Genomic DNA, 27,725 nt, shown 5'->3' on the forward strand with positions numbered 1-27,725 from the left:
CCTGAAGTTGGGCTCCTGGCGTAACCACCTGCCAAACCGTCATCGAGGTTGTTTGTGATGTTATTTTACGATACAATAATCCCTTTCGGATAACCAACCTCTCCCATTGTCGCAGCATAAGCAACAGGTCCTGAGGCAAACTTTGCCGTTGAGAGTCAGTGGGTAATTGCCCAGCGGCGACCCATGTTCTGAGAAGACCAATCTCTTCGTCTTCTTGCAGCTGCTGTATCCACTTATCCCGGGATTGCTCCAGTATGCCCCTTGGGGTCTCAGATGAATATATCTTTTTATTGTCAGTTGTGAGCACGGTAGCAGTGAGAGCGAACGGGATTTCCTCCCCTTCCAATTCTTCATCTCGATTTTGCCCTGGAGTTGTATGTCGAATCCTGGAGAGGGCGTCTGCATGGACATTCTCGGCCCCTCTTTTGTAGATAATCTTATAATTGTACTTCGCCATCTGGGCCACCCATCGCTGTTCCAGAGCCCCCAATTTGGCATTTTCCAGATGAGACAGCGGGTTGTTGTCAGTTCGCACTACCACCTCGGAGCCCGCTAGGTACTCCGCTAATCTCTCCGTCATAGCCCACACCACTGCGAGGAGCTTGAGCTTAAAAGAGCTGTAATTGTCAGGGTTACGCTCGGAGTCATGGAGTGAGCGGCTTCCTTATGCGATCACCCTCTCCCGGCCATCCTGAACCTGTGACAACACAGCCCCCAGCCCGTGAACACTCCCGTCAGTGTGCAAGATGAAAGGTTGAGAGAAATCCGCATAAGCCAACACTAGGGCATCCGAGAGCGCAGCCTTGAGGTCTCGGAAGGCCTCTTCCTGAGGGTGTTGCCACTGGATTTTGCGTCCATTGGCCCCAGCGGGAGCCCCCTTCAGTAGGTCGTGCAGGGCTCGAGCTCGACATGCAAAATTCTTTACAAAGCGTCAGTAATATCCGGCTAACCCCAGAAAAGCCCGCACATCTTTCCCCGTCTCGGGGGTAGGCCATTCCTGGAAAGCAGCAACCTTCTCCCGGGATGGCCTCACACCCTCTGCCGAAAAAACATGACCCAGATACTCAATCTGAGAGTGAAACAGGTGGCATTTTTGAGGCTTCACCTTTAACCCGTACTTTTGCAACCGGCTGAGTACCTGTCCCAACCGCTTCAGGTGGTCCTCGAAGGTGGCGGCATAGACAATGATGTCATCCAGGTAGATCAACGTGGCCTCAAAACTGAGATCTCCCAGACATTGCTCCATCAATCGCTGAAAGGTCCCGGGGGCGTTGGCCAGCCCAAACGGCATCCGATTGAACTCAAACAGTCCCATGGGCAATATGAACGCCGTCTTGGCCCTATCTTCTTCTGACATGGGCACCTGCCAGTACCCACTGGCCAAGTCCAGGGTCGAAAAATATGTTGCCTTTCTCAAGGCAGACAGGGATTCTTCTATAAGGGGCAGCGGGTATGAGTCCTTAATAGTGCAAGCATTCAGTTTACGATAATCCACACAGAATCGTAGTGTACCATCTTTCTTCCGGACCAACATGATTGGGGCCGCCCAGGGGCTTTGACTTTCCCGTATCACCCCCTTTCGCAGCATTTGGGCCAGCAAAGTTTTCACCTCTTGATAGAGTTGTGGCGGAATCTGTCGATATCGTTCCCGGATAGGGGCCGCTCCTGCTGTGGGGATTTCATGAGTGATGGCGGTGGTACACCCAAAATCGTCCTCATGACTAGCAAATACTTCATGGTACTGTCCCAGCAATGTTTTTATCTGTGCGAGTTGGGCTGCAGTTAACCTAGAAAGCTCGCCCCGCATCTGCTCCAAAATATTTCGGCCCTTCTCTTGGGCCGAGACTTCGTGGGCCTGTAAGGTTCGTATTGTTACTTCCCAAGGATCCTCGGGGTGTACTCGTAATTGAACCGCCGCAGCTGGCAGCACTTCTTCTAAAGGCCTTACTAGTTTGGCCAGCACAGTCGGTGCTTTCAGAACGGTGTCTCGGTCTTCAAGGTTAACGCAGCGTACCAGGACCACTCCTTTTTGCATGGTAGCCAGGGAACAGGCCACCAGTATGCCAGGAGGTAAGCGCTCCGAGTGACACGGCTCCACCTGCACCTACACGCCCTCCAAGGGTATCGGGGCACGAATGGGCAGGGCCACCACAGTCTGTCCAGGAGGTAACACAAACAGGGGAGTCGTTGGCGTGATGACCTTACCCAGAGCCTCGCCTTCCTGGCGGTCCTGATGTACCCATGCTCCCCGCACCAGCTGCTGGAATACCTGCCCTTGGGCTGTGCGAGAACCCCACTGCTTCAGTATCCTCTGTGTAGGGTCATTGAGCAGTAGGTTGCCGAACTCTCATAGAACATTTGTGCCTAGGGTAACGGGGTGTTGCTTATCAGCTTCTCCTTGAGTCAGTACCACCCCTCTGCGACCAAGGGATTTACCACACAGCGTCACTTGCACCCACACCACCCCGGCAACTGGGACTGGCAGTTGGTTGGCAGCTACTAGTCTAATCACGGGCCCCCACTGAGGCCTTGCTGCTTCCGGGACGTTCTGTTGAAAGTACGTTGCGGGCATAGTGGTTACTTGTGACCCCGTGTCCACCAGGCACCGGACAGCCCAGCCCTCCACTTCTGCCCAAACCACCGGACATTTTGCTACCAAATCTTCGGGACTTCCACCACCCCTAGTTGTGGTTTTCGGCTCCGAGCGGCGTCCCTCCAGCCCGGAGCCCATTAGTTTAATGGCCGCCGGGGTGGGTATCTCCCACGCCACGGACACTCTTGGGCAAAGTGGCCTGGTTCTCTACACTCAAAACACCGGGCCTGTGTAGACTGACCACCCCGCGGGGAGCGCGATCCCCAAGACCCGGGGTTAAAACTAGGTCGTCCAGTCCCGGTCTCGGTTCTTCTCTTTACTTCGGCCAACTCGCCCTTAATACTTTTCAGCTCTTGCTTCATCTCTTCCACCCACTGAGGCTCCTCAACTACACTTGCGGAGGCCTCCACACCTCGGACTTTCCCCACGGGGACCGCCATCCCCTGCTCCTGCTCTCGAGCATTTGCCTGACTCCCCACCTCTGAAAAATCTATTTGGGGATTCATTCTGATCTGTTCCCGCAGTGCCTGTTTGACTAATGGATCTCGCAAACCAGTCACCAGTAGGTCACGTAGGGTAATGTCAACAGGTCCTGCTCCTACCCCGTCCTTTCTTTCTATAGCCGTATGCAATTCTTGAAGGACATTCATATACTCTGTGATCATCTCCCCCTCTATTTGCATCCGACTAAACAAACAGGTTCTTAACTCTCCCACATTAGTAGGGTCCCCATGGGTCTGTTCTACTATCTGTAACACTTGTTCAAAAGTGTTGCGGTGCCCCGGAGGTTTCAACATCACTGACCTCCGCGCCTCCCCGTCCAGTGCCATGAGTGCCACCTCGGCCTCCAGATCAGGGGTCATTGGGTGCATCCGAAAGAGCCCCCGCATCCGCTCTATCCAGCTCCATAACATAGTACTGGAGCCAGAAAATCTAGGCAGGTTGTTCAGCATGACCCCCACTGATATGCTGGTACGGGGACCCTCATTATTTGTAGAGTTTACAGCTCTACCCTGATCTGGGGCACCAATGTCTGTGCTCGGAGACTGCATCTTGCCGACTACGCCGAGTGTAGGGTTCAGCAGGTTCGCAGGATGCAGTGACGAGACACGAGACTGAGAATGGTTTGTGGAATAAACTTTTATAAACTGTAGCTGCTGGGGCTATCTTGAGCAAACCAAAAGCTTTAACAACTAGTCCATGCAGGGACTCAACAATCCTACCAACACTTTCTTATTGCAATGCGATTAACTCGGTTTGCCCGGGTGCTATAGGACACGTATGACCAAACTATGGGTCCTTAGCTCCTATATTAAACTTATCCTTCCAGGGGGTCTGTTAGGATCACAAGCATGGCCGCGTTAAGATCACTGATGTGGCTGCCTTGACGCCTCGATATTCCGGGACGGAACTGGGCTCGACAGGCCCTGAAGAGGCGATGCCGGTGTGGCGCAACAGGCCCTGAAGAAACGATGCCGGTGGGGCGCAACAGGCCCTGAGGCAACGATGCCGATGGGGCACAACAGGCCCTGAGGAAACGATGCCGGTGGGGTGCTGCAGGCGTCTCCTTGTGGCTCTCGTCCCGCCGCGGAGTTATGACGCAGTCTCTAAATATAGCCGTTCACTAACCTCTGCCTGAGGCCCCTTAGCCAACCGGACGGGGACCTCTCCTGCCGCCTGTAGCGAGGTGGCGCCTCATGGGCCCGGTGATGACAGGGCCGCAGCTGTGGGAGAAGGCAGGGGGGCAGTGTCCTGACCTCTGTCAAGGAATGGTCTGTCGTCGCAGCGGTCTGTGGAGGTTGTGGACCTGTCACAACAGGGCGGGAAACAGCGGGGGCGGCTGGATGCGACCGTATGAGGGAAGCGGCCGCCGGTGAACGACTCTCAAGTCTCACGTGTCGGTGAGTCCGCAGTTTTCCTTTCACAGGCCCCTGTCGGTCTCTCCACAACACCCCGTCCACTCCCTCGGTTCTCTCTGTCTCACCCGGCTTCCTGTCTGTTGTCCGGCTCCCTGTCAACTGCCACTTCAGCGCGCCCTCTGCTCCCTTTAAGCTTGCCCTGCCCCCTGTTTCCCTGACAACTTCAGTCAAGTCTTTCCTTTTACTGTCCTCCCAGTATCGTTCCCTCAAGAACCCTGAAGGCGGTCCCCTGGGTACCTGCCCATTCACTGTCTGGGAGTCCTCCTCCCCACAATCGCACCAAGTTTTTTGGGAAAGTAATAGCATGGGTACTCCGATCACCACATATTGACCATCCTTGATCCTCGCAGTTACTTTCCTTGTGAGTCAAGTGTAAATTCTCATAGGACACCATGTTGAGAAAAGTATGGAAGGAATTTGTTTTCTCTGCTTCTATACCATGAAAAACAGGTACCAGGAGCAGGTTATTTTCCTTTAGTCTAGAGCCTAAAAGTTCTACAGAATGTTTAGGAAGGTCCAATTCTTTGACTAAATCATTTAATTCGAGCTATGAAAAAAGCTGTGGCTCATTAGGACTAGCGTAAAAGTCTTGTTCAGAATCCTGCTCTGCATGTTCGGAATCAAGTGCATCTTCAAGTTTCTCCAGAGATGAAGAAAGAGGTATTCCTGGACAAGGAGGCACAGGGCGAATTGCTGAACGTGAGGTCTAGGAATATAATTTCCTTCTTATTTGTAAGGTTGAATCCCTCCATGTTGCATATACAAAAGTAGCAGTCATCACTACGATTTAGCGGTGTCCTTAAGATCATAGGCACGTCAAAATGAAAGCAGTTTTTCTTCCCTTTAGACCACTGTCATAGTTCTTCTACACAAACAGAACACACTACATTTTGAGCCCAGGACTTGTCCTGATCACCTAATTTTACACCAAGGTACACATAATACACTTTTACAACGAAGTCCGTAATGTTCCTTTGTTGTATAAAACATTTGCAAATGTAGCAAAAGTTGTCAGGTGAATTACGACCCCCCTTGTAGGCATTTCGATCACGAAAAGCACAAGTTCAATCCACCACAACCACTAAATACTGAAAGAAATTGTAATCACACCACCACACTCTTATGAACTCTGTCTCAAAGAAAATCCACCTTTGCTCCCCACAGCAACTAATCACAATGCAGCTTTCATTTCTTACAATGCTGAGGTAAAATAAAATATATGCTATGATTAGATGCTATGGACACCACCACACTCTTTGGAAGCTGGGTTAAGAAAATCTTCCCTGCCCACAGCAGCCAATAGCAGCACAACGTCCATTAATTTCTAACTAATCTTATGACACCAAAATCATCCACCAAAGGTCACGCAAAGGGGTCAAGGTATGGTGCAAGAAAAATGAAAAAAGAAGAAATATGCAGCACTCACCAATAAAGCTGAAAACTTGTTAGAAGCGAGTAATCGCGAAACGGCCGTTGTCCGGCACCTCCCTCCCCTATCATTCATCTAATATCCTGCATGTCCACATATCTGTTGATGGAATCCATGTGAAAAAAGACGTACAGTTTTTCAGCTTTATTGGTGAGTGCTGCATATTTCTTCTTTTTTCATTTCATATTGAAATATTCATGTTTTTTCATGCAAGCACCTCCATTTTTTGACTGAAATATATACCGCAATACTTCAGATAAATAGCTCCGTCTGTTAATTGTAGTGATTTGTGTGCCCTAGTTTGCTGTTCAACTGTTTGCTCTTTGATGGTGCAAGAAAAAGCCTATGGAGTCAGCGTTTGTGAAAAAACTGTATGTGATGGAATTTTTTTGATATTTTTACTGAATTCAGAGATCAAAACTATATAAAAAGCACCTATTACTTTTCAAACAATTTTACCCTTAGTGTTGAATGTTGAATATCTTCATAAGGTATTTGATGACACAAATGGACTATTACATAGTTGGCATCAAATCAAATGCCGTTCTAAGGTCAGATGTACTTTATTAGTAAAAAGAAAATGTATGGTTTTATCTAAAAGAAAATACATTTTTAGTAAAATGGATGTTAATTCTCTAGCCAGTTATTTTGGATGGGGTTGTGTCAGGATCACTCAATCTGGCCGCATTGCAATCCCATACGGTTGGGGCATCCGTGCCAATCAAAACATTTGTTTTAACTTGTTACCTTATCTATTTTAAGGAAATCGAGCGTAATTAAGTCTGTTCCACAAGTGTCTCACCATTTTTCCTTTTGTGCCGTGTGATTGATCACACGTTTTATATTTCTATATTTAGGCTTCTATTTTGAAGATGGCAATCAGACTTCTTTATATGGAAACCCTCTGACAGTTAATAACATGTTCAGCCTTCACTCACTAATTTTATGAAAAAGGTTTTAGGCTTTAAGTAAAAGCGAGCGTGACAATAATAAAAAGACTGAGTCTCAAAGCAATTAATATGTAATATTAAAGGGGTTTTCTAGGAATAATTTTGTTCTTCACAGTTTCCCACTGTGTGAAAATGAAAAACAGAGCTTTACACACCTTCCTCTGCTCCAGCATCCGCTCTTCACGGCTGCCGCTATTTTGTTGACATACTGCAGTGGTGAACTCATGTCAGATGCTGTACATCCAATAACAGGGCTCAGCTGCTTTCAGTACAACCTAGTGATTGTCTGCAGAACCGTTGCCCTGACTCACCATTACAGCCAGTCAACAAAGACCGGAGTCAGCAGTGGAGAGGCGGCATAGGAGCAGGGGAGGGTAAGTCGTAATCAGCTTGTTATTTTCCTCCAGTACGAGCTTATTAAGTAAAAAAAATAGTTCCTGGAAATCCTTTTTAATATTACAAATTAATAGCATTGAATCTCAGATTCTATTCATCATTGTCATAACCTCTTTACCAGGATTTCACAAATTTCCATTGTTTTACGATGTACAGTATACAGAACATTGTTATTTATTACTGCAGTAAAAGTCTCATGATTTAGCAATCCACATTATAAATATCTTGCCATTTATTAAACTGACCACAGGGGAAATCCTAGCAATTACGGACATGCTGTGACCTCGAGAGTAAGAAGCTTGTTGAAGATTTTCTTGATTTTGGCTATTAGGTAAGTCTCCGGAAAGGTGGACATCCCTTTATTGACTTATCCTTCCCGCTTTAAATGCCAAATTAAATTAGAGACAAAAATCTAACATAGGATATTTTAACTCGTATAACACAGCACTGGAATAAAAAGTGTTATTCCACACCTAACTTGACATTCGTCAGTAGCTTGTGCAATGTTAAAGGCTCCCATATATATGTCATAGCTGAGGGAGCTCATTTGGCTATCAGCAATTTCTCCTGGCTACACAAACGTTTGTGTAAACTGAATGATCACATGTTTTCAAAGGGGATAACTGAGAAAGCCTCTGCAAGACAGCTCATCTCCTAAATAATAAAAGGGTCAGGCATTAAAATTTAAATTTCTCCACCAACATCATTTGTCAGAGGAGGGTCGGGAGACCCTCGTACACACTAAACTTTAGGACGATTCCAAGGCTTTGAAAAAGCTTATTTACAGGTGAAACGACCATAGGTCATTCTGGGATACAATTCTTCCCATGTACTTGCTATCCTTGAATAAAGGAAATTGAATGGACATGTGGTGAGTGCTGTGGATTACATTTTCAGAATTGGATTATTGCTGCTATTTGTCCATCCCACCTTCCAACAAGCGCACTAGAAAGTGATAAAAAATGTCATTTATAAACCAAAAATCGCACAAAACCAACAAAAAAAAAAAAAAAATCGCAAAAAAAGGTCTCACACAGCTCTGTCTTTGATTGCGGTGGTTAAAAACACTTGATTGTTCAAAAATAGTGCTATGATTGTGCAAAACAGAAAAACATAAAAAAAACTAAATAAGCTATACTGTTGTAATTGGTACTACCCGTATATAGCGAATATAGCTACCATACAATTTATACTATATAATGAACACAAAAACAGCACCTTTCACAATCTGTAAAAACAAAACAAAATCAAAAGATTTAGCATGGTTTTTTAACCCCATCCCCAAACAAAAATTACCAAAGGTCATACAGCACAATATATGCAACCCAAAATAATTATATTTAAAAATACAACTCATCCTGTAAAATAAGAAGCCTTTTTATATCCAGGATGATGAAAATAAAAGTTGACTTTTTTGCAGATTTAAAAAAAATAAAAAAAAATAAATATATATACATAAAACAAGAAAAAAAAAAGAATAAAATTAGGCCATGTCCTTAAAGAGTTAAAGAATGATGTATGTGAATCTAAGCAGCCAGACAACTAAGGATTTAGTTTTATTTGCTCTGTGTTACATCGCAAGCTACTCCTATGTGTCTACCAGAGGAGACAGTGACCCCAATAATTCCAACACGGTCTATTACACATAAAATATAAAGAGAATCATTTGTAGACACTACTGGGTACTCGATGTAACTCTAAAAAATGATTTTGAGGACTCCATGTCAATATACAGAGAATATATGTTTCTACACGCATACACAGGTGAAAAAATGAAAATTAAACATTTTTAATTATGCTTTTCTCCCTTTGTAATTTATATGATAATTTGTCCTTGCTTAGGAGCTTGGAACAGTTATTAAAATTCACTGAAGAAAGAGAAAAAATGAGAACTGTACATTTTGTACACACATTAACAGGTTAGTCCTAACTTGAAGCTATAGGTGTTGATTATATTTGTTATGTAAGTGTGCTGAATGAAAGAATACAAATTCAATAGATTAGTTTGAAAAGGGAGTCAATATTTCCATTCTTAAGGAAGCAAGCATAATTTCATGGAGCCCTGCATACCCAAGTGACTGTCAGCCAACCCATCGATGTCGACAGGGGCCTTGGTGAGATGATTGTTGTGGGAGATAAGAAACATATATATGTTGGCACCCTTGAAATTGTTCCAGAAAATTAAGTATTTCTCCCAGAAAAGTATTACAATTACACATTTTGTTATACTTTCGTTTATTTCCTTTGTGCATATAGGAATAACACAAAAAAACAGAGAAAAAAAGGCAAATTGGACATAATTTCACACACAACCCCCAAAATGAGCCAAACATAATTGTTGGCACTCTTGCAAAATTGTGGGTAATCAACTTTGCAACAAGCATGTGATGGTCGATCAAACTCATCTCTGGCAAGTAACAGGTGAGGGCAATATGAAAATCACACCTGAAACCAAAGCTGTCCTGCAGGTTCAGTGTGCATTAGTGTCAGCGTCAACTATCCGTCAACATTTGAATGAAATGAAACGCTATGCAGGTATTCTTCAGATGTCATGATGCCTTGCGCACAGTCAATAGTCAATAGATGAACAGTCGCACTCAAGTGTGGATTAATCTTGCCAAACAATCTTCAAGATTTTCGAAATTTTTGAATTTTTATTTTATTTTCAATAAATCAAATAGTGTAACACCGCAGACAAAAGAAGTATCCAAGATGTGGGTATAATATGGTTATCCAGGATGTGAGTATAATATGGTTACGCTTCGACCTACTAAGAGGCCTTTCTCAAACCATACTCAAGAAGTGTCAAGGTGAAAGGTTAATGAGAATATTTTCAGAAGCCCCAAACAGGGGCTGGTGACATGGGAGCAGCCTGGACCTGCGGTGTTGCACACAGTCAAGGTAGAATTCACAATACAACAAAACATCTTTGAACCTCCACCATATTTGACTGTAGGTACTGTGTTCTTTTCTTTGTAAGGCTCATTCTGATTTAGCTAAACAGTAGAATGACGTGCTTTACCAAACAGCTCTATTTTGGTCTCATCTGTCCAAAAGATGATTTCCTAGAAGGATTTTAGATAAGGCTTGGTTCACATTGCGTTAGGGCATCCGTTTAATGGATCCGTTAAATGGATGCGCTGGCGCTAATGTCATTTTTGTAATCTTTAGCACCATAGCGCTAACGATATGCGTTAACGCATGGTAGCGCTCCGGTACCTAGAGCTACCATGCGTTAGCCCATACATTCCTATCCACAGCGAACGAGTCCGTTCGCTGTGCGTTAATGCCAACGCACCCAAAAATGCTGCAAGCAGCATTCGTGGGTGCATCAGGAAATAACGCATACTTGCTAATGCAAGCCGATTTCGGCATGCGTTAGTATGCGTTATTAACAATGCGGTCAATAGGTGCGCTAATGGATCCATTATATAGCATTAGCACCGCTATCTAAGGGACCCCGCTAGTGGAGATTGACAATAACGCAATGTGAACCCAGCCTTACTTACGTACATTTGGGCAAACTGCAGTTTAGTTTTTTTTCATATCTCTGTGTTAGAAGTGGCGTCCTCCTGTGTCTCCTGCCATAACGTTTCATTTTATTTAAATGTTGACGGATAGTTCACACTGACACTGATTCACCCTGAGCCTGCAGGATCGTTCTGGTTTCAGGTTTGATTTTCCTATTGCTCACATTTGTTACTTGCCACAGGTGAGTTTGAATGACCATCACATGCTTGAAAAAAGTTGTTTACCCACAATTTTGGAAAGGAGCCAACAATTTTGTTTGGCCCATTTTGGGGGTTTTGTGTGAAATTATGTCCAATTTGCCTTTTTTGTGTTATTTCAATACACACAATAGAAATGATCATGTGAACAACAAAGCACGGACAATTGCAATCATTTTCTGGGAGAAATACTTCATTTTCTGGAACAATTTCAAGGGTTCCAACACTTTTGTCCAAGACTGTATACTGTAAATTTACCTTTGATGCAGAGATGGCATTCATGCTTTCTCAAATTTTAAACAGAAGATGGTTACAGAGTAGGCCATTTTATCTTAGTTGTTTTAACAACATATCCAAAGATTAGTTTTTCAGCCGATGTCTGGTCATGGAAAAACAAAATCAGAAACGCCTCATTGACTTCTACAAGAGAGTGTTCTGGGGATATTCTGTGACCTTTACTTAAAGATGGCCTTACATATTAGAGGTGCATTGGCTGAACTCACTAATTTCAGTGGGACCGACTATCCATTTAATGTGGGGACTTCCTAGCTCTCCCCCCCCCAATGTGAGGGGACATAAGGTTTAAACAGCTGAACTTCAAATGCCCAATCCTTTTATTCACAGAGAAATAATCCACTGACTGAGGTGTCTGGCAGCAGTTTGCTCCCTCTATCTACTGAGATCACATGCTTGATCGGCCAAGCAGAGTGCGCAGGTGATTGGATGAGTTAGTGGAGAAAGCTGATGATTAATGAACGTTCGACTTTCAGTGATCTAATGTGTATGATCAGTCTAAAGGTACTGTCACACTTAGCGATGCACCAGCGATCCCGACCAGCGATATGACACGGTCAGGATCGCTGGTGCATCGCTAAGTGGTCGCTAGTGAGCTGCCAAACAGGCAGATCTCACCAGCGACATAGCAGCGGTCGGGGGTCGTTACTTACCTGTCAGACGAGGCGATCCTGACGTCCTCACGCCCGCGTCCACGCATCGCTCGTCGGTGCCACAGGAAGCCCAGCAGGAAGCTGACAATGAGAAACGGTCCAGGACGTTCTCGTGCGATCAGCGATAATCAGCGGGGGTGCCGGTCGGAGGTAAGTATCACACATAGCGATATCGCTAGCAATATCGCTGCTACGTCACAAAAACCAGTGACGTTATAGAGATATGGCTAGCGATATCGCTTAGTGTGACAGGCCCTTAAAGCCCCCGTCAAACATAACGAGATCGCTTGCGAGATCGCTGAAGTGTCACCGATTTTGTGAAGCAACAGCGACCTCGCCATCGATCTCGCGACATGTGACACGCAGTGGCGACTGCCCCCCCGCTGGATATTGCTGATCGTGCTCAAATGTCCAGGGCCATTTTTTTAATCGTCGGCGTCCCGCTGGCCAGAATGCATTGCTGTGTTTGACGCCAACCTCGTTAGCGACGCAGAACTCAGGGACTCAGGTGGGAATCGTCAGAAAAGCTGCTGTGTGACAAGGTTCCAAGGACCGCCGAGGTCGCTATACGGATTGCCAAATTGTTGCTGTGTTGCTGAAGAGACCTGCCTGTTTAGCAGCTTACTAGTGACCATGTAGTGATGCACCAGCGATCCTTACCAGGTCGTATCGTTGTCGGGATCGCTGGTGCGTCGCTATATGAAACGGGACCCTAAAGGTCTGCTTCAGATGAGTACTCTGTGATAAGCAAGAGATTGTTCAGTGTGCATAGGCTGCCATTGTTCTCGGCAGCACAGGTCTTGCTTACACAGGATAATGTCTTGCCGTGAATGAGTATGTTTTGGGTAAAACTAAAAGATAATTTTTCACAGTGAACGAAGGTTTTACTTGTTCTTTGGTTGATCTGCAGCTTGTTTACACTACATGATTATCGGGAACTCAGTGTACACGCTTGTTCAGGATAATCGTGCAGTATAAATTTACCTTTAGCCTCTGTGTATGGAGAAAGAGTAAAAAAAATGAGCTGTCCTTATCACCTATTGTTAATATTGGTGTGCTACGGCAGTGTCGGCCTCCTTTTAGGCTAGGTCTACATGGTGACTTGTGTCGAGTGACAGCAATGCACTGATCAAAAACACTTGTGCCACGTGTGTGTAACTTGCTGTCACCTGACTAATTTAAAAATCTGATTTTGCTGTAAATGAAACAGGCAAGTTGCAGATAAATCGCATATAAGTCACATGTCGAGTGTGATTTTCAGTGAAGTTTATGGCAAGGGTTTTGCATGCGATTTGCAACCAGCCACAAAGAATATAACACATGCGGAATCATTTGTGACTCTGAGTCGCAGTATGTGGCAGGTCGCAATGCGACACCATAGCAACTCATTACATACAATGTTGCAATGTGTCGCTGTGATTTTAGTGTTCTGTGACAAATGTTGCCGCATAACGAGCTATAGCCTAAAAGTATTGTAGAACTGTAATTCTAATGTCATTGTCCCAAGTGGAAAGTTTAATGTACAGTACCATACTCAACACCTGTCGGGAAAAACATAATGAAAGCATCTTGTTAATGTAACCAGGGTGGACACAGACAGCAGAGGGTCCTCGAAAATTAAAATCAAGCTCACCGTGATTGCACCTTGAGGGTGTCTGAAGCCCGAAAGCGCCTTGTCAAAGCGTGGAAACTGCAAAATGAAGTGACTCCAGCTCCATGAACTGTGATTCTTTACTCACATAAGCAATTCGGAGGACCTACACATTCCCCATAAAATATTTGTCTATGCCTCATTGTTATTTAATACCTTTTCATTGTGCAAACAATATCGAACTGAGCGTCCACCAGTTATTACGTGCTAAGACATCTATTAGCTCATGCTCTGACATGCCATCTAATACACAGTAGGAAGTGTTGTAGAGGTCATGAGGACACATTACTGTTTTTGCACCAATGCTATGGGCACCTCCTGATAGAGATGAGAGACATTACATTTGATTTGGGCTCTGGATACAGACACAGTATTAACATTGCTTTGACTACACATATATATTTTATTAGATCTGGTGCTACCTGTTGCGGTGACAGATAAAAGCTTTTCACATAAAGTCTGTCTTCTTATTACAAACACATAAAAGATGAATGCTTGGCTGTTCAAATAGACATGCTTGTCAATGATCATCTCTGCATGGAGCATCAACGACTCGGCAGACTTGGCATGGGTTTCCGCCTTGACAAGTCTCATGTGCAATTATTTATTCTGCCTATTTGTCACTTTATGCTGCTTGGATTATAAATCCACTAATCTGTGGCATAAGGATGGCTTGCACAAATGTGAAATCAAACTGCAATTCATTACTTCACCTACCATCAATGAACATTGTCTGTGTGTTTGTTATCTATCACAGGGTTCTCCAAACCATGCCACGGTATCACTAATTGGCAATCAGACTTTGCCTGGCTTCTAACACATCTCCACAGCCTCTCTACAGGAGGTCCTAGGAGCGGCTGACACCTCACTGGTGTGTTGCTTACTGTTGCTGATTGCATTCCCGTCAGTGCATTGCCTCTGTATATGTCTACTTGACAACATCTCAGTAGGTTCTTACTTTTGATTTATAGAAGCAGATTTGACACAGAAGTCCTGGGCTAGATATATTTAAGCCATTAAAAGTAAACACAATTTTTGTCTTTTGTACAGACCGAGCTGTTGCAATTTTTGCTATGTATTTTTCAGCTTAGGTATGAAGTAAATCTGATACAATAGGCACCTACACTATGCAAGAGTTGCAAATCGGCTTTTACTTGGGGCAATAATTTCCCAATCTAAACAGCTTAACGGTAATTTAGATACAGGAAAAATATATCTTTGCACCGTGTTAGTCAATAGATAAAAAAATATATAAAAAATTGAGAGTCTTCAGTGGTTAGTAGCTTTTAATGGCTAACTGAAAAGATGATAGCAATAAACAGCAAGCTTTTGAGACTACTCTTCACTTCTACTATGCCTAATGAAGAGCCCTGAGTAGTCCGGAAAGCTGCTACTTGTTACCATCAATTAGCCATTAAAAGGTATAAACCACTGAAGACTCTCACTTTTTTATATTTTTCTAATTTTACTAATTTATCACTGATCGCTTCTTTTACGCCGACAAAAAATATCATGTGTTGTAAGCACATCCCCAGGGCTATACAGGCATCTGCCGGTCACTTCTAATGGAAGCAAGGTGAGGCAGAGAAATAGCTGATCACAATTAATGAATCACAGAAATACAATAAAAAAGAAATCACTGATCGACTTGCTGTGCCAATGATTGGTACTGGCTACCGGCAATGCATTTAACAGAGTGAAAGCAGACTTATTGCTCCTGCAATTATTAATTACGGCTGCCGTAATTGATGCTTGGAATACCTGCACATGACAGGCTGACAAATACACTTATAAACAGAACTTTCATGGAAGTGAGAAACCCCATATTGGCACTTGTACCATACGTTTTTATTACACCTCTTTCCCTAGGTTTTAGCACAGTTTCATATAAGTGTGGTAATTCTTGACACAAAATGTGTCACCTTTCTAAATTAGGGCAGCGATGAAATGCCCTAGAAGCTAAGCCAACAAATTCTTCTTAAATATCTTCCCTTCGAATGGACATTAATTAAAGCATATCAGCACAAGGAAAATTGACGATGTTTTACATAGTGGAGATAAGAAATACCAATGGGAATACTGTGAGTGAGGATATGAAGATACAATTACGCTTTTTATGTTGTTTTATATCAGTCGAATATACAATAAGCAAAATCTTTAAAAATAACATCTTCCTTTCTACAATCAATTATGCATTGAAGAAACACCAGACCCAAAAATAGCTATTTACTTCTCCCTTGGTGAGAAGAAATACTTCCCTTTGCACTTTTTAGATTCCCTTTGAGTTACCTTTTTGACAATAACAACTCCTTCCTGCGTCTCCTTGTCCGTGATGATTTGAAACATGTTATGCTCATCTCCATCAATGATTTTGTATTCTGTCTCGGCGTTCACACCTTCATCTGCATCATTAGCTTTGATTCTGCCAATTGCAGAACCCACAGGGGAGGACTCGGGGGCCCGGAATTGATAGGTACCTGGAGAATGAGGAATAGAAGCTTTCAAAAATGTTTTAATGGTCCCTTCACAAAGCTTCAGAAAATATTATTTGAACAGACTTGCGTCAAAAACACCGCAAACATTAAAGCAACAGAAGTAGTAGAGCAATGAATGCATTACTGGAATCAGGGGAATCTGGCAAGAATCAGAAATTATTTTTTATTATTTTTGTGATACAACTAACATTTCCCTATGTAGTTGTGCAGACTTTGCGCAGCAAATAGAGAACAAGTTCTGTTCTTTTAAGTTGCAAATAATGAAGCAACAAGAGACAAGCAGGTCTGGATATTGACATGGGCTGTCTGAAGAGGAAACACTGTACAAAACTTTCTAATATTTTATAATATTGGTATATTTTATCACTTGCAAGCTTCTAAGGCAACCACTATATGTATGTGCCACGCATATATCAGGGAACTGAACTGGTCGGATTTGCATTTCAGTCACTTACATGAAGTAGAATGGCCTATCTTCTGCATAGCAAAGCCACATGAATGACTAACTTCTACACGATGAGCCGAAAACGTGTCTGACATTTGACTAGCTACCACTAGGTGCCTATTTTTTACTGAATCATCCTAAATTCATCAAAAAAATCCAATCCGGGCATGACTGATGTTTTAAAACATATGTTGCTCAATATTATACTGTACAGTTGTGTGAAACAGTATTTGCCCCATTCCTGATTTACTATTCTTTTGCATGTTTGTCACACTTAAGCCCCCGTCACACACAGTGATCTCGCTAGCGAGATCGCTGCTGAGTCACAAGTTTTGTGACGCAACAGTGATCTCACCAGCGAGATCTCTGTGTGTGACATCTATCAACGACCGGCCCCCTTGCCGGGTATCGCTGATCGTTCTTGAAAGCTCTGGACTTTTTTTGGGTCTTTGGCCTCTCGCTGGCCAGCAAGCATCGCTGCGTGTGGCAGGCGGGAGAGCGACGACCAGCGAGCTCCCAGCTCGTATACAAGGTAAACAGCGGGTTTCTAAGCGCCACGCGGCACTTAGAAACCCTCTGTGTACCTTAGATACCAGCACGCTGGTGCAGGGAGCTGGTAACCAAGGTAAACAGCGGGTTTCTAAGTGCCGTGCGGCGCTTAGAAACCCGCTGTTTACCTTGGTTACCAGCTCCCTGCACTAGCGCGCTGGTAACTAAAGTACACAGCGACGCGCGGTCTTGTCGTCGCTGGTGCTAATCGCTGGTGAAGCTGCCTGTTTGGCAGCTCACCAGCGATCATGTAGCGACACACCAGCGATCTTGACAAGTTCATATCATTGTCGGGATCGCTGGTGAGTCGCTACTGTATGTGTGACGGGGCCCTTAAATGTTTCAGATCACCAAATAAATTTAAATATTAGACAGAGATAACACAAATAATCACAAAATGCATTTTTTAAATTAAGGTCTTTATTATTAGGGGAAAAAGAAATCCAAACCTAGAGGGCCTTCGTGAAAAAGTGATTGCCCCCTAAATCTAATAACCGGTTGGGCCACCCTTAGCAGCAACAACTGCAATCAAGCCTTTGCGATAACTGGTAATGAGTCATTTACAACACTATGGAGTAATTTTGGCCCACTCGTGACCTTTCTTTAGGTCATTCCACAGCATCTCAATTAGATTAAGGTGACAACTTTGAATAGGCCACTCAAAAGTCTTAATTTTGGTTTTATGAAGCCATTCAGAGGTAGACTTGCTGGTGCGTTTTGGATCATTGACCTGCTGCATACCCAAGTACGCTTCAGCTTGAGGTCACAAACAGATGGCCGGACATTCTCCTTCAGGATTTTTTGGTAGACCGCAGAATTCATGGCTCCATTTACCACAACAAGTCTTCCAGGTCCTGAAGTAGCAAAACAGCCACTGACCACCACACTAAAACCACCATAGCTCTGTTGGTATGATGTTGCTTTTCTGAAATGCTGTGTTACTTCTATGCTAGATGTAATGGGACATACACCTTCCAAAAAGTTCAACTTTTGCCTCATCAGTCCAGAGAGTATTCTCCAAAAATTTTTGGCGATCATCAAGATGTTTTCTGGCAAAACTTTATGTTCTTTTTGCACAGCAGTGGTTTTTGTCTTGGATCTCTGCCATGCAGGCCACTTTTGCCCAGTTTATTTTTCATTGTATAGTCAAACACTGACCTTAAAGGGAAGGTGCCATCCAAAAAATTTTTTTTCAGCAATTGAAAAAATGTAAAGAATTAATGTTTACATTTTCTTAAAAAATATTATCGTTTGTTTTTAATTTTGCAAAATATGAAAAATAATTTTTAAAAGTTTGGCATTTCCACTTGTTAACACTAGGGGGAGCAGCTACTGAAATCTGGCACAAAAACCTATGACATCTATAGACACAGTGAGCAGCCATTTTGATGGGGCTTGCAAAGTTACTGACTGTCTTTGCATGTAAAGTCTGGATCAGAACAGGCCATCAATCAGCAGACATGTTTCCTGGATTTCTGTGGAGCAGACAAGCAGACAGTCCATCCATGTGTATAAAACACAGCGCTCTTTGTACAATCCCTGGCACCGAACAGGGCGCCCCCATAGACCAGCACACTGCTCTCCTGAAATACTCTGTGCTGCTGTCGCCCTGCTCCTTCCACCATACATCAGGCCCCTGTCCCCTCGGTTTCACACATCGCCAGGACGGGATCTGAGGAGAGGAATGGGGTCTTCGGTCACCGAGGATGGCAGGCAGCAAGGATTCTGGGAGCAGAGTGACAGCAGCACAGAGTATTTCAGGAGAGCAGTATCACACGGGATAGGATTAGATACACGGCTCAGCAGGCAGCATCACACAGGAGAGGATTAGATACACGGCTCAGAATACAGTATCACACAGGATAGGATTAGATACACATGGCTCAGCAGTCAGTATCACACAGGATAGGATTACATACATGGCTCAGCAGTCAGTATCACACAGGAGAGGATTAGATACACGGCTCAGCAGGCAGTATCACACAGAAGAGGATTAGATGCACGGCTCAGCAGGCAGTATCACACAGGAGAGGATTAGATACACGGCTCAGCAGGCAGTATCACACAGGAGAGGATTAGATACACGGCTCAGCAGAAAGTATCACACAGGAGAGGATTAGATACCCAGCTCAGAATACAGTATCACACAGGATAGGATTAGATACACAGCTCAGCAGACAGTATCACACAGGAGAGGATTAGATACACGGCTCAGCAGACAGTATCACACAGGAGAGGATTAGATGCACGGCTCAGCAGAAAGTATCACACAGGTGAGGATTAGATACCCGGCTCAGAATACAGTATCACACAGGATAGGATTAGATACACGGCTCAGCAGTCAGTATCACACAGGATAGGATTACATACACGGCTCAGCAGTCAGTATCACACAGGAGAGGATTAGATACACGGCTCAGCAGTCAGTATCACACAGGAGAGGATTAGATACACGGCTCAGCAGGCAGTATCACACAGGATAGGGTTAGATACACGGCTCAGCAGGCAGTATCACACAGGAGAGGATTAGATGCACGGCTCAGCAGGCAGTATCACACAGAAGAGGATTAGATGCACGGCTCAGCAGGCAGTATCACACAGGATAGGATTAGATGCACGGCTCAGCAGGCAGTATCACACAGGAGAGGATTAGATACACAGCTCAGCAGGCAGTATCACACGAGAGGATTAGATACACGGCTCAGCAGGCAGTATCACACAGGAGAGGATTAGATACACGGCTCAGCAGGCAGTATCACACAGGAGAGGATTAGATACACGGCTCAGCAGACAGTATTACACAGGAGAGGATTAGATGCACGGCTCAGCAGGCAGTATCACACAGGAGAGGATTAGATGCACGGCTCAGCAGGCAGTATCACACAGGAGAGGATTAGATACACGGCTCAGCAGACAGTATTACAGATATGCCCACACTGGTGAAACTTCCAGCCCCCCCCAATTATACACAAGACTATGGGCTGTATAAGTCACTGTCCTCCTCAGACAGCCATAAAAGCAAAGGTGTCAGATTACCGGAGATCACTGGGGCTGTGAGTGAGGAGGCGGAGACAGAGCAGGAGGACGCTGGAGCAGGAAGCACAGGGCTGAGCCTGGAGTAAGCAGGACAGAGGAGCATAGATGAAAGTCACCCGCACTCACCACTCTCCATCCTCCGGCTCCAGTGAGCGCTTCTCTCCTATGCTGACCACCTTCTCCTTATCTTCAGCCTCTCCTCACAACACAGGAACCGTTATGCCACAAGTGGTCCTGTGATAGAGGGTAAGTGGAGCTCAGCAGATAGCACTGGGCTACAGTAAAATGGCGCCTAGCCACACCTACAGCAGTGAATGGTGCAGCCCACAGGGGCATGCCCAGTTCTCTGCTACTGAGGCTGCAATGTGCGGTCGGAAGCCGACCGCAGTTTCCTATGTGCAGGGACGGCCATATTTGCAGACTGTATGAGTCCTCCACAGATCTGCAAATCAAGATGGCAGCGCCCAGTGGCTACATGAAAACATTATTACAAACAAACCATAAATCCTGGTTAGTACAACATTTGCTGAAACAACATGTTTTGTAACTTACTATTTTTTTGCAAATTATATAAAATTGCGGCACCTTCCCTTTAACTGGGGCAAGTGAAGCCTGCAGTTCTTTGGATTTTGCTGTGGGGTGTTTTGTGACCTTTTCGATGAGTCGTCGCTGCCCTCTTAGGGTAATTTTGGTCGGCCGGCCACTCCTGGGAAGTTTCACCACTGTTCCATGTTTTAGCCATTCATGTATAATGGCTCTCACTGTGGTTTACTGGAGTCCCAAAGCTTTACAAATGGTTTTATAACCTTTTCACAGTGATAGATCTCAATTGCTTTGTTTCTCATTTGTTCCTGAATGTCTTTGGATTGCAGCATGTTATCTAGCTTTTGATGATACTTTGTCAATGTCACTTTGCCAGGCAGGTCCTATTTAAGTGATTTCTTGATTGAGAACAGTTGTGGCAGTAATCAGGTCTGGGTGTGGCTAGAGAAAGTGAACTCAGCTTCCCAAAGATGTGATTAACCACAGTTAATTTACGTTTTAAGGGGGGAGCAGTCACTTTTTCACACAGGGTCCTGTAGGTTTTGTCTAATATTTAAATTTGTTTTGTGATCTGGCACATTTAAGTCTGACAAACACGCAAAAGAATGAGAAATCACTAAGAAGGCATTTTGTCACGATCCATTTTTGGATCTGTGGCAGATCTGGTTTCTTTAACTTAAAACTTTTTTCCTTTCAGGCCATCAGGGGTTAATGTCAGTTTTTCCCCGCTGGCCTGCTGGTGTATTGCATTGCAGCTGGGTCAGCTGAGGTGAGTGGTGACCACTCCCACCATCCTTCAAGAGGTCACCTGATGCATCAATTGACTGTTGGTGTTAGAGCAATTTGCAGTGACCAAGCTGGAAAGAGGAGATCTCTAGTGGTGCTACAGATGAATACATTGTTCTAGTGTCTTTATCCTGCTGTGCGGTGCTTTGCAGCAGAAAGCTAAGTGTTGTATTTTTGTTACCTTGTCCCTCTGGTGTCTGTCACTTTCCCCTGTGTGTGTTATCTGCAGAGGTGAGGCTAGAGCTCCTTGCCAGCCAGTGCACGAGCCAGGGCAGATCTAGATGACAAATAGGGACGAGATATCCTGACGTCGGCAGGGGGAAGGACCTGCATAGGGTGTTAGGTGAGATCAGGGACAGGCTCAGGTTGGAGCTCAGGAGGTGACTGTCCCTGATTCCCTATTGTCAGGGCCTCCCTCTCCCCTATTCCATCGGTGATGTGTTGTGCCGTTTGGTGACCGACCAACCATTCGGTCGTGTCACACTGGGTCAGTCACTCCGTGACATAAACACAACCGCTCATTTTTTTTCTGGTGAGACATGGCTCAGATGCAGGCCTTTGCCCAACTGCTCCAGACCCTCACCTATGAGCTCAAGGTGCTGTGTGGTGAGGTGGTGCAGCAGCTGCAGCAGTTGATGGGGTTCTGGGCCTCGGCTCAGAGGCAGGCTCAACCAGAACCCAAGATATCTCTCCCTGACAGGTACTCTGGAGGGAGAGATACATTTTTGGTTTTTCAGGAAGCCTGCAAGTTATACTTCAGGCTCCGCCCTTGTTCATCAGGGAGTGAGGAACAACTGGTGGGAATCATTGTATCACTTCTTAAGGGTGATCGCCAATCCTGGGTCTTCTTCCTGCCGACTGATCTACAATCTCTACAGTCGGTGGATGACTTTTTCACGGCTCTGGCGCTGGTGTATGGATATCCTGAGAGCGTCTCACTGGTGGAATCCCAAGCAGTGGGGCGGCCAAAAGAGGAGTACTGCTCAGAGTTCAGGAGGTGGGCCACTGACACCCACAGTGGAATGACCCTGCCCTTAGAAGCTATTTTATTCAAGGTCTGTCTCCAAGGTTGCAGGATACTCTTGTGCAGTACGCCGCCCCCAGGTCACTGGAGGCCGCCATGTTCCTTGCCATCTGGATGGATAGATGCTTGAGGGAGAAGCATACACCAAATGTGCCCCCTGTAGTCCTTGCTAGGGAGGAGGACACACCTGAGCAGGTGGACGAACCCACTTTGTCCAGACCCATGGCCTGAGGAGTAGGACGCTAGCAAGACCCCTAAGCGTCCAGGCCATTGACTCTGTCCCACTCAGCCGGGGGGGGCTACCCAAGTCAGAGATTATATACACCTGCATCTAGAGACTCATAAAGAAGAGTCCCTGTCGTGCTATGTCTTGGAGGGACTGCCAACTCCCATCGTTTTAGACCTCCGTTGGTTGAAGACAAACAACCCGGTTATAGATTGGCGGTCCAGGGAAGTAGTCAGCTGGGGTCAGTCATGTAGGGACTGCTGCCCAGGAGTTACAATCTCTGCCATCCTTCTACAACCTACCCCTTCTTCTACATGGGGGCAGCAGACATGCAAGACTCAACCCTTAACACATGCTAACCCTGAGTGTTGGAGTCCTCTTAGGAGGATGGGTCAGAGGAGGGTGGTGGTTCCCTATGTGCATAGTGGGGGTGTGAGTGTGGTGACAAAGGGGGATGTGTTATGAATGGGTCACCGAGGAAAACCAGAGAGGTTGGTAACTACGCGAATTGCAGACCCCTGATCCTAACCACACAATTAACAGCAGCCGTGGAGCGTACCTACGATGATTCTAGACGCCTCGTCACAGCTGGAGGACTAAATAAGCCTAAAGCAAGAAAAGGGGAAATCTAAAACTGCCCCAGAGCAGACTCCAAAGGAATAGACAGCCCCAATACATGTATTGACGGTGAGACAAGATGAAAACACGAACACAGGTAGGAAAATAGGATGAGCAAACGATGGGGCCTACACTAACTAGAAAGGACAGGAAAGGAAAGATACTGTCTGCAATCACGCCAAAAAACCCTGCAAAAATGTCCAACACTTCTGATAGCAAAAAAAACCCTGAAGTCACTAGACTTCACCCACTAAATCAGCACTCTGGCATATTCTGAGAACAGAGCAAAAAGAGGCCAATCTAATAAGGGACAAAAAGCAAACTGGCACATACAGTGACATGAGAGTGGAAATTCAGCACAGCCCCAGCTGGGGCTGGCTGACCACACAAAAAACTGAATAGACCAAACCAAATCAAATGTGAACATTAGCAGAGACACTTAGCTTGAGAAGGCAGGAACTGAGCTGGAAACTAAGACTGTTATGAATGAGTCACCGTAGGAGGCAAAAGCAGAAATACAAGCTAAGTCCAGAAAACCAGAGAAGTTGGCAACTATCAGATTGCAGACCCCTGAACCTATCAACACAACTAGCAGTAGCTGTGGGGGGTTCCTACGATGCCCTAGACCACTCGATCACAGCCGGAGAAATACATAGGCCTAAAGAAAGGGGAAATCTAAACTGCCCCAGAGCAGACCCCAAAGCAATAGGCAGCCCCCAACATATAATGACGGTGAAGCAAGATGAAAATACTAACACAGACAGAAAGATAGATTGAGCAAAGACGGGGCCCCAAAACTACCTAGATAGGAAAGGAAAGGAAGGCTGCTGTCTGCAATCTGCCAAAACCCTATCAAAGACATAAGCCAACCAGCTGGTATGAAAAAGGCCCTGAAGCAGCTAGGCTTCAAAAACTGAATCAGCAGGTATTTTCAGAAAACAGAGCTAACTGAATTCAGCACACCCCAGCAGGGAATGGCAGAAATCCAGAAAAACAAAGCAAAAACAAAGTCAAAGAACAAAAGCAAAGGGCCGAGCAGCAAACTTAGCTTTGGAGGAGCAGGAATTCAGACTGGTCTCCAAGGATCCCACAGAGAAATCATCCGCAGGGCAGAAGGGCGTCGGCAGCATTATATCCAGTCCGTAACTCCACTCAGCCAGTCACAATCATCAGCCTCAGGTGTTTGACAATCAGGCTCACTACCTTTCTTTACCAGAAGAGGGAGTTCCTCGGGCCTCAGTAATGAAGGGGAAAATGAACTCACAACAGTACCTCCCCCTTGAGGAGGGGTCACCGAACCCTCAACTATGCCACCAGGGCGATCAGGGTGAGCCCGATGAAAGGCACGCACCAATCGTTTGGCATGAATATCAGAGGCGGAGACCCAGGAATTATCCTCCTGACCATAACCCTTCCACTTAACCAAATACTGGAGTCTCCGTCTAGCCAGACGGGAATCCAGTACTTTCTCTACCTCATACTCCATGTTACCTTCAACCAATACAGGGTCTGGAAGTGCCACCCCCGGAACAACAGGTTCAACAAACCTCTTCAACAAAGATTTATGGAACACATTATGGATTTTAAATGTGACGGGAAGAACCAAACGAAAAGAGACCGGATTAATAATCTCCACAATCTTGTAAGGTCCAATAAATCTAGGCTTAAACTTAGGAGAAGCCACCTTCATAGCAATATTTTTTGAAGATAACCACACCATATCATCAACCTTAAACTGGGGACCAATGGTCCTATGTCGGTTGGAAAACCGCTGGGCCTTCTCCTGGGAGAGAGATAACTTATCCACCACTTGGTCCCAGATCTGGTGCATTCTCTCCACCACAGTGTCAACACCTGGGCAGGCAGAGGGCTCCACCTGTCCTGAAGAAAATCGAGGATGAAACCCAAAGTTACAAAAAAAAGGTGACATCAAAGTGGCAGAACTAGCTCTATTATTCAAAGCAAATTCGGCCAAGGGCATAAATGAAACCCAATCATCCAGATCAGCAGAAATAAAACATCTCAAATATGACTCCAAGGTCTGGTTTGTTCTCTCTGTCTGCCCATTGGTCTGAGGGTGAAATGCAGAGAAGGACAACTGAATTCCCAGCATGGAACAGAAAGTTCTCCAAAATCTAGACACAAACTGCACTCCTCTGTCAGATACAATGTTCTCAGGAATCCCGTGCAAACGAACCACCTGTTGTAAAAACAGGGGCACCAACTCAGAGGAAGACGGCAACTTAGGGAGTGGTACAAGATGAACCATCTTAGAGAACCTATCACGAATCACCCAAATAACAGTCATCCTCTGAGAGACAGGCATATCAGAGATGAAATCCATTGAAATATGGGTCCATGGCCTCTTGGGGACAGGCAAAGGCATCAACAACCCACTAGAGCGAGAACACGATGACCGGGAGCACGTCCCACAGGACTGCACAAAATTCCTGACATCACGAGACAAGGAGGGCCACCAAAAAAACCGACTCACCAGATCTCTAGTACCAAAAATACCTGGATGACCAGCCAAAGCAGAGCAATGAACTTCAGACATCACTCTCTTCTTCCACTGGTCAGGAACATACAACTTTCCACTGGGACAACGCTCAGGTTTGTCCTCCTGGAACTCTTCCAGAGCACGTCTCAAATCGGGCGAGATGGCAGAAAGAACTACCCCTTCGCCTAAGATGGTAGCAGGCTTGGTCACCACAGGAGAATCAGCAAGGAAGCTCCTAGAGAGGGCGTCTGCCTTGACATTCTTTGTTCCAGGAAGAAAAGAAGCCACAAAATCAAAACGTGTAAAAAACAAGGCCCACCTAGCCTGTCTAGGGTTCAAGCGCTTAGCCGACTCTAGGTAAATCAAATTCTTGTGGTCAGTGAGGACCACGACTTGATGCTTAGCTCCCTCCAACCAATGTCTCCACTCCTCAAATGCCCATTTCATGGCCAACAGTTCCCTATTCCCCACATCACAGTTACGTTCAGATGGAGAGAACTTTCGGGAAAAAAAAGCACAGGGATTCATTTTAGATGTTACAGGATCCTTTTGGGACAAAACAGCTCCTGCACCAATCTCAGAAGCATCCACCTCTACCTGGAATGGAAGTGAGATATCAGGTTGCCGCAAAACCGGGGCGGAGGTGAATCTTCGCTTCAACTCCTGAAAGGAAGAAAGAGCCTCCAGACACCAATTTAACACATCAGCACCCTTTTTAGTCAAATCAGTCAATGGCTTGGCAATACTAGAAAATTTTGCTATAAATTTCCGATAAAAATTAGCAAAACCCAAAAACTTCTGGAGGGCCTTCAAAGAAGTGGGCTGAACCCAATCGTGAATGGCCTGTACCTTGGCCGGGTCCATTTCAATAGTTGACGGGGACAAAATAAATCCCAAAAAAGAAATCCTCTGTACTCCAAAAAGGCATTTAGATCCCTTGACATACAGGGAATTCTCCCTCAAGATCCGGAACACAGTCCGAATATGTTCCACATGAGAATCCCAATCCTTGGAGAAGATCAAAATATCATCCAGATAGATAATCAAAAATTTATCGACAAAATCTCGGAAAATATCGTTCATGAAGCACTGGAAGACAGAAGGGGCATTAGTGAGCCCAAAAGGCATCACCAGGTACTCAAAATGTCCCTCCGGAGTATTAAACGCCGTCTTCCATTCATCCCCATGCTTAATGCGAATAAGATTATACGCCCCCCTGAGGTCAAGCTTGGTAAACCAGCAAGCACCTTTAACTCTGGAGAATAGATCAGAAATCAGGGGTAACGGATACTGATATTTAACAGTAATTTTGTTGAGGGCACGATAATCAATACAAGGTCTTAATGATCCATCCTTTTTGGCTACAAAAAAAAAACCCGGCACCTAAGGGTGACGAGGATGGTCTAATATGACCCTTCTCCAACGCCTCCTTAATATAGGATCGCATAGCCTCGTGCTCGGGTACAGATAGATTGAAGAGCCGACCCTTGGGAAGTTTACACCCCGGGCTCAGTTCAATTGCACAGTCATAACTCCTATGAGGAGGCAGAGACGCAGACTCATTCTCACTAAATACATCATAAAAGTCCGCCAAATAATCAGGAACATCATGCGACTGAGGAGAGGTGGAAAACACCGGAGCCTCACTAAAGGCACACAGACAACCCCAACTCACCACAGACACAGATTTCCAATCCAAAACTGGATTATGAATTTGTAACCAGGGAAACCCCAGAACAATAGTATCATGCAGATTATGCAACACCAAAAACCTGCAATTTTCTTGATGGTCTGGGGCGACCCGCATTACCACCTGGGTCCAAAACTGAGGTTTATTTTTAGCCAAAGGAGTAGCATCAATTCCCCTCAAAGGGATAGGCGTCTGCAGAG

At 45.1% G+C, this 27,725-nt stretch overlaps 1 protein-coding gene across 3 annotated transcripts in view; it reads right to left on the reverse strand.

Moving 5' to 3' along the window:
* The window catches only part of LOC141052887 (cadherin-6-like), a 459,217-nt gene that overhangs the window by 100,701 nt on the left and 330,791 nt on the right, over positions 1-27,725 (reverse strand). Inside the window, exons 1-2 of one of the 3 annotated variants that reach the window (XM_073550209.1) lie at positions 20,265-20,424; positions 15,903-16,090 (exon numbers count right to left, since the gene is read on the reverse strand). In XM_073550209.1, the coding sequence (XP_073406310.1) occupies positions 15,903-16,090; positions 20,265-20,274 (198 nt within the window). In that variant the 5' untranslated portion in view covers positions 20,275-20,424. Of the gene's footprint in view, positions 1-15,902; positions 16,091-20,138; positions 20,425-27,725 lie in introns of those variants that run through there. The other 2 variants (XM_073550208.1, XM_073550207.1) reach the window with 2 other exon arrangements.

This window comes from Dendrobates tinctorius, unplaced genomic scaffold, assembly GCF_039654945.1.
Source record: "Dendrobates tinctorius isolate UK_male_01 unplaced genomic scaffold, ASM3965494v1 ptg000163l, whole genome shotgun sequence".
Classification (NCBI taxonomy): Eukaryota; Metazoa; Chordata; class Amphibia; order Anura; family Dendrobatidae; genus Dendrobates; species Dendrobates tinctorius.